Consider the following 13,234-nt stretch of genomic DNA (forward strand, 5'->3'; position numbering starts at 1 on the left):
CACTTTTGATTTCTATATCGTAAATCAATTTTTTCATCTTTCAAAGCGGATTTTCGAGAAACAAAAGACATGCTACAAAAAGAACAATAAATAAGTATCATAAATAAATATTTTAAATAATTTCATACTAAATGATTTAAAATTAATTAATATTTTATAAAATATAATTCTAAATAAAAAAAGAAATGTAAAATCTTTAATAATATGAAATTAATTATGTAAGCAATTTAAAAAACAAACCTGATAGTGAGAGTCTTTTCTGACTTGACATAGATTGGAACCAATTAAGTCACGTCAATATGTTTCATGTACCCATTTTCTTACCCTTTTAACACTCCATCTTGATTTAGATTTTAGAGATTTTGGACTATTGAATATTAGTAACAATAAATTAATTTGATTTCGTATTTTTCTTTTTCTTCTTTCACTTCTTTTTTCTTTTTTTAAGGTTAATTAGGTAAATTGCAACGTGCTCATCTAAAATTTGTTATAATTATGAATAAAACTGTTATTTGAAATATTACAAATACCTTCCTAAAATTAATGACCGCCCAACAAATATTCCCTACAGTGGCTAAAAAATATCGCCTCATAACAATCTATTTATAGGGACTATTTGTTAGATGATCGTTAATTTTATAAGGCATTTATAATTTTTTAAACGATGGGGAGTTGATCACTAACTTTTTTTGCATCTAGTTATTAAAATATTTTTTTTTTTTTGAAAAATACTTGATTATAATACTTTTGTTATTTCATTTAACTTAAACTTATAGCAAATTCACTCAAGAAATAGCTTTAAATTCTATTCATTTTTTAATTTTTTTTATGAATTAAGTGGATAACATTTTTATAATTTTTTTATCCATCCCGCCCGATTTTTTTTTACACACTTTGACTTTTTAAAAAAATAAAAAAATACAACAAGGCAAAGTTAACAAGTTCATACCTCCATGCAAAAATTACATAATTTTATCAAACATCATACAGATATTTATAATTTTTCAAACGACAATATAATATTAGTAACTGTACCAAATGTCAGGAGAGTTGATTGTAATTTAGCCTTGATATTAAATGTATTATTTGTGTGAGATTCTAACTTTTGTAATTGCAATTAACCATCATTTTACGAGTCGTTATTCTTCTTATTATTTCCAATTTTGGTTGATTACTGCTAATCACATACCTTGATTTTAACATAAAAATTCAGTATTCTAAGAAACTATACTCCGGAAAATCTCCTTTTTTATTCATTGCATGAATATCATACATAACATTTATGGCTAATTTCCTTACTCTGATGTATAGTTTCAGCATTGGCGTCTTCTATTTGTTCTTCCTCTATGTACTATTTTCCTGTCTTTGGAGTTAAATATCTTTTGAAATGTTTGCTCAGTCTGATCATTGAACTTGTATTTGAAGCTTCGACTAAAGAAAAACAGCCAGAGAATGCTTCCTAAGCCAACAACATACCCAAGTGCAACAGATACATAATCCCAATTGATGGCCTCGTCCTTTTGATGTGGATTAGGCGGTGGCACGTTGTCGTCTTCGCCTGCATGCCTGCAACTTATGTTGAGAGGGAAACCACATAGCCCTATGTTTCCTTGGAAGGAATCTGTTGAAAATGTTCGAAACTGAGGGCCGCTTGGGATTGGCCCGATCAACTGATTGTGGGATAGATTCAAGATTGCAAGGAATGTGAGGCGTGTAAGCTCTTTTGGTATTTCCCCTGTTAGCTGGTTGGTTGAGAGGTCGACTGACTCAATATACGTCAACTTACCCAGTGATTTTGGAATTGTTCCTACAAAAGTATTGTGGGATAAGTTGAGAACGAGAAGAGATCTAAGATCACCGATTGCATCTGGTATCTCCCCTTGGAAATTATTGCAAGAGAAATCAATAACTGTAAAGATTGTCAAAATCTTCACTGTGCCCAGATTTGTGCCCAAATTGTATTCAAAACCAAATCCAAACGTTTTGTCGTGCATCCCCAGGTTGTATTCAAAACCACTCGAAATCCCCAGGTTATTTTCACTTTCTAGGCGCGCATCCTTTTCTAGCATCATTCCCCAGAAGCTCTTTGTGTACAGATAACCAGTAAAATTGTTAGAACCGATATCAATGATTTGGAGATCTGTCCAGCTTCTGCTACATCTCACTTGTCCATGGAATCTGTTGGAGCGTAAGATGAGGATACGCAAGCTAGATGGCAGCATGCATGGGAAACCATCATTGATGTTGTTGTTTCCGACATCCAAGACCTGTAACCATTTGCAATTGGCCAGGGACATTGGGAGCCTCCCTTCTAAATAGTTCATACTCATATCCAAAATTTGTAGACGACAATTGACAGAAAATGTATCCGGTATATAGCCACTGATGTTGTTCCCCCAAAGATTCAACACCGCAAGTTTCTCAACTTTTTCCACCAAACAAGGCGATATGCTCCCACTCAATTTATTAGTAGACAAGTCAAGAACTAAAAGTTGAGTAGCATTGCAAAAGGATTTCGGAATAGCTCCACTTAGGCTATTGTTTGCAAGAGACAAGTAATCTATATAGTTAGCATCTTGGGGTAGAGGGGGCAACTCACCCTGGAGTAGGTTTGAGTGTAAGTCCAGATATCTAAGTGAACTAGGAAAGTGATATGGCTTCTGCAGACTAACCAATAGATTCGATGAAAGATCCAAATAGGCAAGTGTTCCATTTCCAATTTCCCAAATCCAATTTGGTACCTCCCCAATTATCCGGTTGTTTGAGAGGTCCAACAACTCCAGCCTGTGTTGGTTTGTAAGATCAGAAAAATTATGTAGCTTACAAGAAGCTAAGGCTAACTGGTTGTTGGAAAGTTTAAGTGTTTGTAGTGAAGGAAGACTAAAGAGAGACTTGGGAATGCTCCCACTAAGTGAATTATGACTAAGGTCTACAAATTGAAGGTTCTTGGACATGTAAAATGATGGGATTGAACCGGTGAAGAAGTTCCTGGATAAGTCCACATGAATTAGCCCAGTTAGGGTAAAAATCGTGGATGGAATAGGTCCAGTGAAGCTGCAACGGTGCATACTTATTTTTGATAACATGCTAAGATTACCAATAGAATTTGGTAATGGGCCTGAGAAGTTAGTATGAAGAAGCAACATAGTCCTAAGAGATGCATTTCGATGAAATTGTGGTATGGAGCCAGTGAGTAACTCATTTTCGGATAAATCAAGATTCTCTAGGGTAGGTATTTGGAAGATCATATAAGGGAATGAGCCTCTTAAATCACAGTCACTGAAAGACAAGGTAGTCAGATGTGAGAAGTTAGCAAAGAAATTAAGAACTGCTGACGACATATGCACGCCATCGAGATAAAGCTCTCTTAGCCCGGTTAGATTCTGAAGAAGCATCTTCAAATTCGGATTCTCAATTTCTAGACCGTTGTATGAGAGATCGAGAGTGACCAATCTCCTCATTAGTGAAACTTCAATTGGAACCTGTCCACCAAAACCAGCACCTGATAAATTCAAATACGTCAAATGTTTGAGGTTGATAATCCCACCTGGAATCTGACCTCCAAAGTCATTCTTAGCCAAGTTTAGCTTCTCCAGGTATCTAAGGGCAAAAAGACTTGACATATTATGAATCCCACCCGAAATTCCCTCCCAATCGAGCTGCAAACTGATCACATGCCCGGCACCATCACATTCCACACCGTCCCAGTTGCAACAATCTTGAGTCTGATTCCAGAGCACCAGTTTTAATGATTGAGTGCTATCGATTCTAAGATCATTCCTCAGTTGAAGCAACAAACTTCTTTGATCCTGCAGGCATTGGCTGTAAGCATTTGGAATGAAACAATTAGTTATGCAAAACATTGAAAGTATGAAGATGAAGCAGAAGAAACACTGAGAATACAAAGAAATTCCCATAGAGAAGGAAGGCTGCACGAATATGAGCCAGTGGTAGGTGGCTCTAAATTAACTTCCATGTTTCTTACACGCCGACGACTTTCAAAGTCTTTGTATGGCATTACCGTTGATTACTGCTAATCACATAGCTTGACTGAGCTTGGGACCAATAATTAAGTCAAGTCAACATTCTTTCATATACCCATTTTCTTAATATACATACAACTCAATAATTTATATTTTATGAGCAGATCAGACATTTCCAAAAAATTAAAATCACAATTAATTTTTAAATTATTCACACTTTTATTACGTATAAATATAAATATAAATATATATATTGAAATATTAGACTTCATTTTTTAGCATTTAGTTATTAAAATACTTTTTTATGATACTTTTATTGTTTTTATTATTATCTATTTTTATTTCTCAATAGCTTTTAGAAATTCATTACTTGATAACTTAAATTGGTAGTCCAGCTCAGTAGAGAGCACATCCAATATAATTATGTTTATTTTTGACACTTTTAATATTACTTTCTTAAATACTATTAGAAGTACTATTTTCAGCTTCTTCCTTAAAAAAATCACTTTTAAAATGTTTGAAATGCCAATTTTTATTTCTGAAACGGCAATAAAAAAAAAAAAGCGATTTGTTGTAAATAAATTCAACTTTGCTTTTTACTACTTTACCCTTAAGTGAAAGGGGAAGGAGATTACTTTAAGACGTAGACTTGGGCTCGTCTTTTCTTACCAAGAATCAAGAATCCAAAGCGCCAAAGGAAATTGTGCGCGCCAAGCCAGACTTCAGAAAAAAAGGAGCAAACAGTAGAAGTAAACACACGGTGCAGACCCCACCAGACTGTAAAGCGACGTATTGTTTCATGTCTGAAGATCCCAAGAGGCATGTTCCGAGTATTTTCAAGAACTTTGCTCAGTGCCCACCGTCGCTTTAACTTCAACTCCTGCCCCTGCAGAACCCATCACGTTACTCGCGCACTCATGTCCACCAACGCCGCCGTTAAGCGAGTGGGCACCCACAATGGAAGCTTCCACTGTGATGAAGCCCTCGGCTGCTTCATGATTCGTCTCACCGAAAAGTTCTCCGGTGCTCATATTGTTCGCACTCGGGACCCTCAGGTCGTCTTAGTCGCTAATGATAAAACGAATCTGTGGGTATATTTGTTGCAGCGTGATAATTGTGCATGTAGGTGATGTGTTTGTTGAAATGTCTGGACAACAAGAACAACAAGGTGACTGCTCTATATGAATAATACCTTGTAAACAAGGCCAGCACTACTGAGCTTAGTATTAAATCCATGCCCAAAAACCTCCTCAAAACCCTTCTGATGATGATCATAACGATCTCTGGAGGCATCATAAACACCACCCACATCGAGTACCGCATCAAGCGAGTATAATAACTTTAGTTCAATTTTACCGCTTTTAAAATTACATATTTAAAGTTGATATTGAAGTTTTCAAATAATTTGAATAATTTAACAATAATTAAATTTACACTGCACGTATTAAATATTTTAAAATTTTTATATTTTATTTGCTGTCTTATCTAATTATATTATTTCATTCACGTACTATTATTTGATTAAACGATAAGATGATTTTTTTTTTGGAATGATGCAAATTTTATTAGTTATTATGTGTGAATAAAATATTATATTGTTTAGTGGGAGCATTATTAAATTAAATATATTTTGTTAAAATCTTTTAAAAAATAAATATAAAATATACTAATTAAAATAAAATTTATGATTTTTTTTGTGAAAAAAATAATTATTAGTCACAAACAATAAGTAAACTAAATAGTAAAAGATAGTATCTTTTTAACACGTAGCACCAAAACAATCATCAATTAAGTTTATTTTTAACGTGATTGTTCTCCAAACACTATCCAATTTACTTTCATCTGCATTTTGTTTCTTTTTACAGATCCTATCCTCTTGAAGTTTGTTTTCGTTTAATCAATAAATCCCTCTGTTAGTTAAAATTTTATCGAATATTTTTATATTATTTTGGATTAATGAAGGGTTAGACGGGAACAAATCTTAATGATGCTGTGTTTGAATGAATAGATTTAAAAGAATGAATTTTAAATAATTTCATACTAAATGATTTAAAATTAATTATATTTTATAAAATAGGTTCTAAATAAAAAAATTAAAATCTTTTATAATATGAAATTAATTATGTCAGGAATTTAAAAAACAAACTTGATAATGAGAGTCTTTTATGGCTTGACTTAGGTTGGGACCAATTAAGTCAAGTCAATATATTTCATGTACCCATTTTCTTACCCTTCTAACACTCCATCTTGATTAAGATTTTAGAGATTTTGGACTATTGAATATTAGTCTTCATAACACAATTGACAAGTAACAATAAATTGATTTGAGTACTTATTTTTCTTTTTCTTCTTTCACTTCTTTTATTTTTTTCAAGTTTAATTGGGTAAATTGCAACGTGCTCATCTAAAATTTGTTATAATTATAAATAAAATAATTATTTAAAAAATTACAAATATCCTTCTAAAATTAATGACAACCCAACAATACTCCCTACAATGGCTAACAAATATCTGGAGTTTTAGAATGGTGTTGCGATATATATAGAATGAGCGAAGTCTCAACATCCATATATGGCTGGTGAGAAAATTAAGTGTCATTGTCGGAAGTGCAAAAATGAAGTTTTCACAACCACGGACGAGGTAAATTTCGATCTGTTTATGAATGATTTATGCCAGAATATTATAATTGGACTTTTCATGGTGTGGAGAGGGTGCAGGAGTATTTTAAGGCCGTCACGAAAGCCCCATTGTGGGAGGAGCAAACTCTTGTTTCTCATGTTATGCAAGGGACGAGGACGTCTTGGGGTGATGCGGCACAGATGAATTGGGTGCAAAGGATGGTTTTTTATGCTGTCGGGCCGGTTGTCTGATTTTCTAACTATAATCAGGATGGTGTGCCTGATGATGGCACGAGGTCTTGTCCTATTGATGCAGAGCCTAGTTTATATTACGGTGGGGGGACTATGATTATGTATATGGGCTGGCAAATCGGTTTCACGATATAATGCATGTTGCCGAGTAGCCATTGTGGAACAGCTGCACCCAATCTCAATTGGGGACAGTAGCTGAGTTGGTGAATATCAAAGTCGAGGGCAATATTTCTTAGCATATATATGATCAAATATCATAGTGGGCTGATCATATATTGTTGCACGACCACACTCTACGGCAGGATTACTATAGTACGAAGAAATTGATAAGAGACTTGGGCTTACCTGTTGAGAAGATTGATGCGTGTAAGAATTATTGCATGTTGTACTGGAAGGACGACATTAATTTGTACTACTGCAAATTTAGTGAAAAAGCCAGATACAAGCCGACCAGGGAGCGAAATTATAACATTTCGTAAAAGTTTAAAATAATAATGATGTGAGCTACTATACACATATCTGCGTGGTGTATTAAAAAATATATCTGCGTGTTTACAAATTCAATAAGAAATGCTATAGACAACAAAAATAAAAATAAAAATCAAAGCTCTATGTCAAAATTAAAAGAAAAAACTCAACGTATGTGTGCGTCTTATATTTATATAATAGAGATGGAGACTAAAACTTATAAATTAGAAACTGCGTGATAAGATTGCATCACAAAGAAAATTTATAACAACAAATTATCTAAAAATAAAACTTTTATGAATGAACACACCAAAAATAAAAAGAAAGTGACATAGGTATTATTAAAAGACAAAATAAATGAAAACTAGAAATGAAAACAAAATTAAGTAAGGTTTTATTTTATTTTATTTTATTTTTTGAAAAATTGAGTGAGTTTCGGGTCACTGGTTCAACAGTTGGGTCAACTGTAGTTGAACCAGTGACGTTATATTTATATCATAAATAATTATTAATATTTAAAAAAATAATAAATAATAAAAAATATTAATATACTCAACAACCTATCTTTAAAAAAAAATTGTTGTTTTTCTTTGACATTAATAGTCCAATAGTATATAATAAAATTAAATTAAAAACAAACTTACAAAGCTCAAAATATAAGAAACGTTATAATGTATTTCGAAATTTAACAAAAAATCAGATACACTAAATTATCAAAGATAATTTAACAGGAATAGCTAAACTCAACTGAGAAGAAAAATCGAGATTTTATATTTAAAAATAACATAAAATAGTTAAATTTAATAAGGCACTTAAAAGAAATAATATACATTTTAGAAGAGAAATTAAAGATGTATCATGCATTTACACTTGATTGTTGACCCGACTGGTTCAATCAACCCAATGTCGGATCGTACTATTCATCGATTGAACCACTATGGTCAAACGATTTTCATGAAAAAAACAGTTTTTTGGCTCCTCCGATTTTCTAATTTCAACTGGTTCATTTTGTGGCCGGGTTGGTGTTTAGACGATCTGACCATCCGAGCCGGTTTGGATTTTAAAACCTTGATTTTAATAGATCATAGTTGAAATTTATTTTAAATGGCAAAGTCACATGACCGATGGACAATCTATCAGTACTAACAAAAAGATGGTCAAGATGATAGAAGGAAAACACAAAAAGAAAAATAAAAAAAGCTTCAAAATGATGGTGGCATTCAACACAAAGTTTAATCTCTATTTGATAAGGTTCTAAAATTTGAAACCCCTATTTAATATTTTAAAAATTGGGAGATAAATTAAAAAATATTTAATTGAGGCTATCAATTTTGATGTAAAATAATAGAAATATAATTAATTAAAACCCTAATTTTAAGGCATTCTATTTTTTTTAATCACAGAATAACTAATAAGAACTAATCAAAAACCAACTATTGATGGCCTAAATTAACTACAATTATGTATTAAAAAAATGCACTTATTTACTTATTGTATTCATCATTAAAAAAATATAATTTTCCAAATTTGAAGCAACCAACAGATATATATATATATATATATTTATCAATAATTAAAAAGAAATTAAGTGAACAATTTATTCTAATTTATTCTTTTAATTTAAATAATTAAGTGAACAATATTATTTATATTAGTTATGTATAGTTTGTCTCTAATTTGAATTTAAGCAATTTATGTATAATTTTTCTTTTGATTAATGTAGAAATTAAAAGGCTTCTTAATGAAAGCAACACAGTTGTGGAAGGAAAGGAGAATATTCAGAAAGTGATCTTGGAGTACTTAAGCAATTGGGATGACAAACACGTGTAGAGAGATCCCTTGCTGTGAGATTTAACAATATGTAGTTATGGTGAGAATTGGGGGAGAATGAACAGAGAAATCAAATTGAAAACAGAAATTAGTTTCCCTGACAGTCCAATTTCATTATCTCTTCCGGCGAATCTTGTCGTTGATTGCTCTAATTTCGTCGAACAGATTAAGGGCATAACATTTGGTGCCATAGGTATTATTAAAAGGCAAAATAAATGAAAACTATAAATATAAACAAAATTAAGTGAGGTTTTATTTTATTTTTTGAAAAATTAAGTGGGTTACGAGTCACTGGTTCAACCGTTGGATCAACTGTAGTCGAACTAGTGACGTCATATTTATATCATAAATAATTATTAATATTTAAAAAATAATAAATAATATTAATATACTCAACAACCAATCTTTAAAAAAATTTGGTTGTGAGTCATAGGAAGTGCAAATTTATGATGATTCTATTCAACCCACCACCTCTGGTATTAAAGAGGAAGAGATTAGCCTTAGGTCGATGACAAACACTTATAAGGTTAATACTAATGAATTGATATCTTCTTTTGCTTGGCAAGATTATCAATGCATGTAGGAAAAATTAACTTCTCGCAAGGGAATAAATCTTGGCAAGACCATCATCAAAACATCCAAAAACTATAATAGGGTCTAGATGTTAGAGAGGTCCAAACCAGATGATGTCAAAAAATGGTATGGTTTTGGAGGTCTAGCTTCAATTCATACTATATCACGCTGTTTTTTAGGAAATTTCAAAACTTCCAGAGTGGAATAACCCCCACTTAAAGAGAGGAGATATTCCAGAGATAAAATTCGTATTAGTAGCTCTGGGGACTGCAGGAAAATGGTATCATCTAGCATTTCATTTTATGAAGTTCCAGAGGTGGAACGTGGTAGCTCTCAACAAAAGCAAAGCTGGCTCTGGAGAAGCTCCACTGATGTCCGCCATAAGTGAAGATGACATTTCCACCAAGAGCTTGGGGATTATGGATCTGTCTCACTGAGATAGACAAAGTCAAGTATTTGTTTTAAATATTTTCAAATAAATTAAATGAATCATTCCTATTAAATTCCATGACAGGAAAAAGAACCAAATTTGCTGAGAGCTGCATGTTGGGCAATGGGAAAATAAGCTGCCAGCAATTGAGTCTCAAAGATGAAAACATGCAACATGTTGCATGTTGGGTAATGGCATAGCCATGTATGCCCTTACTGTGAAAAATAAGAAAAAAAACCCCTGTTTGGGACTAAAAATTTGGGTTCCCAACAGAAACCTGAGTCGAAATAGAACAAAGGTAAAAGAAAAAATATTTACAAGACAAAGTAAAATCTAAAAGATGTAAAAATTCAAGAGTGGAACTGTCGGCAGAAGATACCAAAGGCCAACAATTAGAAAGTTGGAAATTTAGCTAGCAATCAAGTGATCGAAAAGCTATCACGGCCAACAACTAAAAAGGATAAGAAGATGACAAACACAATGATGTCATTCAGAAAAGACAAGAAGATGACAAACGCAGTGACTTCATCAACAATCAAGTTTGAAGTCCGTGTTGGTCGTCCGTGGACGACTATAAATAAAGGATTAATTAAGCAGATGATGATCATAAGAAAAAGTTCTCAAACTCTTCAAAATATAATATTTCGAGTTCAGAGTCTTTGTATTTATAAATTTCTTAGTTTATGGGGGGTTCCCCAATATGTCAAGACCTTTATCATATGAGAGGCTAAATAATTGTCTTCTCCAATAGAGGATATAATATCTATGTAATATTTCATAGATTTCTTTAATAAATGTAAGACTTCTGTTACCAACTTGTTTATTCAAAATTCTATGAAGTCCCTTTATTAGAGTGTCTTATACGACCTAAGGTAGGAAACAAAATAGGGTTGTGCTGTTTATTGTTGAAGAAGCCAAATGCCTACGAACCATTTACTGTGGTAGGTGTGGTTGGAGGAAGTCTGTAAAATCGAGGACTTGGAATAACCAAAAATAAGGTAGTCAGAACAAGATATGAATTTATGACGCTTAATTTATTTCCAACGCATGTTGGGTCGTACTAAGAGCATGCAAAAGGACTACTGAGGCTTTATTAAGGTTTTATCATCAAAAGGGTATATAGTCAGAGGTTAGTAATCGTGCAAATTTTAATAGATACACGGCATAGATTGCCACCCTGTTTATACTGTCCTTGTTTTGCCACTAGCCTATAGAAACAGGGCAGTAATTGCAGTTAAGCCTAACTTTTTTGTTTGAAAAATTATAAATATCCTCCTGATATTTGATAAACTTATATAATCTTTGGATGGAGGTTTGAAATTGTTAGCTCTACCTGTGTTGTATTTTTTTCGTTTTGTAAAAGAATTAAAAATTTTAAAAAAGATGGACTTGTTGGATGGATTTTTGTTTTTAAAAAAAACTTATCCATTTCATTCGTTTTTTAAAAAAAATAATAAATAAATAAAATTATAATTCATAATTCACAAGGACATTTTGATTAGCTCACCACAAAATATAGATGGAAACATAACGAGGACTAATGGATTCAACTAGTTGTTAACAATCATTATAATGAGATGGTATAAAAATTTTCAAATAGTGAAGAAATATTTGCAACTACACCAAAAATCTCAAAAGAGCTCGCTGTAATTTATTCTTAATATTAATCCCAATTAATTATACAAATATGTTTGTAAATTGTATAGGAGCAAACAACCTCTCTCTAGTGTTTGTTCACTATTTTGAGTATAGAAAATATTTTGTATGTTATTATTTTATGTAGCACCCTCTAACGGTACTACGATTATATCTTCTCTAAGTATCGTATTTAAAGTAAATTGTGTTATATGTATATGTAAATATACACATAATACAATTCCTGCTAAATACACTTACGTTATCTCATCGTTATGATAAATACATTTCTTCTCATCCACAAGTTATATATATATATATACATACACACACATATATTCGCATGTCAAGGGGTTGGACATAGCCCTCGGCAGGTAGACATCACAAGATCTACTCCTGAAAAATATAAGCAAAGGAATGAGTCTGCAACTCAATAAGTAAATAACTGGCATCACCTATATATTTACATTTGGTATAGTTTCAAACAAAACAAAATGAGCAACATATGTAGAATATAATCAATTGAATTTCAATACGATCAACTTTATTATACGACGTAGCCAACTTATAACAAGAAAATCAATTAAACTCCTCTTTTCCTAGCTAGTTTTCTTATCGTAAGGTCATATAATGTTTTTTTTCTCCATCAACTCAACCTCACCATTTATTACATAATATTTTAATGAATTCCCTGGACATGTCATATAGGCTTATGACCCTCATTTCGCATCATAGCTCTTTCAATTTGCGTCAAAACTTTTTTCACGTCGCATCATATCTTTTATCATATTGTATCATAACTCTTTTCATTTTATGCTCCCACATAGACTATCCAAGATCATCAAGAGGGTTTTCACATCATAATTATATTTAGCTTTCGGCATAATTTATACACTTCAAAACATTCATAGATATTACTACTTAATTGCTTACATAACAGTAATATCCAAAGAAAAAGAACATATATAGATAATGCCTATTATTTATTTACCTCGATTTTATAGTAATTTAATTCAGAGATTATCCAGTCTTCTACTTAATTTTTGTATGTTGTACTGAACTGTAATACATAAAATCAATATATCGAGAATTTCGCAAGTTATAATTAAATTACTAAATAATTTTCGTCCACTTTTTCTCCATCAATATTCTAATATATTATTTATATCAAAATTCAAATTTTCATTCTATTTTTTTCTAAATAATTAAATATTCTAAGCTTCTCAGGTATGTATAATTAATCAATTATCTCATAAGAATTTATTTTATCAAAAAGCTACCTTTCTGGATAACATATCTGAATTAAATTATCACAGAAATATCATATTTCTTGTTATTAAACATAATATTTATTAAATATAGTTTTCTAATACTTCTATTAATTTCCGTCAATCTTCCCTATGATAATAATTGATTAACATCGGTATATATAATTAAGTATTTGA

The 13,234-nt window shown here is 31.7% G+C and overlaps 1 protein-coding gene across 1 annotated transcript; it reads right to left on the bottom strand.

The window, feature by feature from the left end:
• Positions 1-1,239: 1,239 nt before the first annotated feature.
• LOC105173255 (receptor-like protein 47) lies at positions 1,240-3,980 on the bottom strand. The gene has a single exon (XM_020697682.2). The coding sequence runs from the start codon at positions 3,915-3,917 to the stop codon at positions 1,314-1,316; it is 2,604 nt and encodes an 867-aa protein (XP_020553341.1). The 5' UTR covers positions 3,918-3,980; the 3' UTR covers positions 1,240-1,313.
• Positions 3,981-13,234: the final 9,254 nt, after the last annotated feature.

The sequence above is a fragment of the Sesamum indicum genome, linkage group LG11 (genome assembly GCF_026168435.1).
Source record: "Sesamum indicum cultivar Baizhima isolate 11 linkage group LG11, ASM2616843v1, whole genome shotgun sequence".
NCBI classification, from domain to species: Eukaryota; Viridiplantae; Streptophyta; class Magnoliopsida; order Lamiales; family Pedaliaceae; genus Sesamum; species Sesamum indicum.

What these genes read in the sequence shown, in the direction of transcription:
- LOC105173255 (XM_020697682.2), bottom strand. Translation starts at nt 3,917, where the DNA reads ATGGGAATTTCTTTGTATTCTCAGTGTTTCTTCTGCTTCATCTTCATA.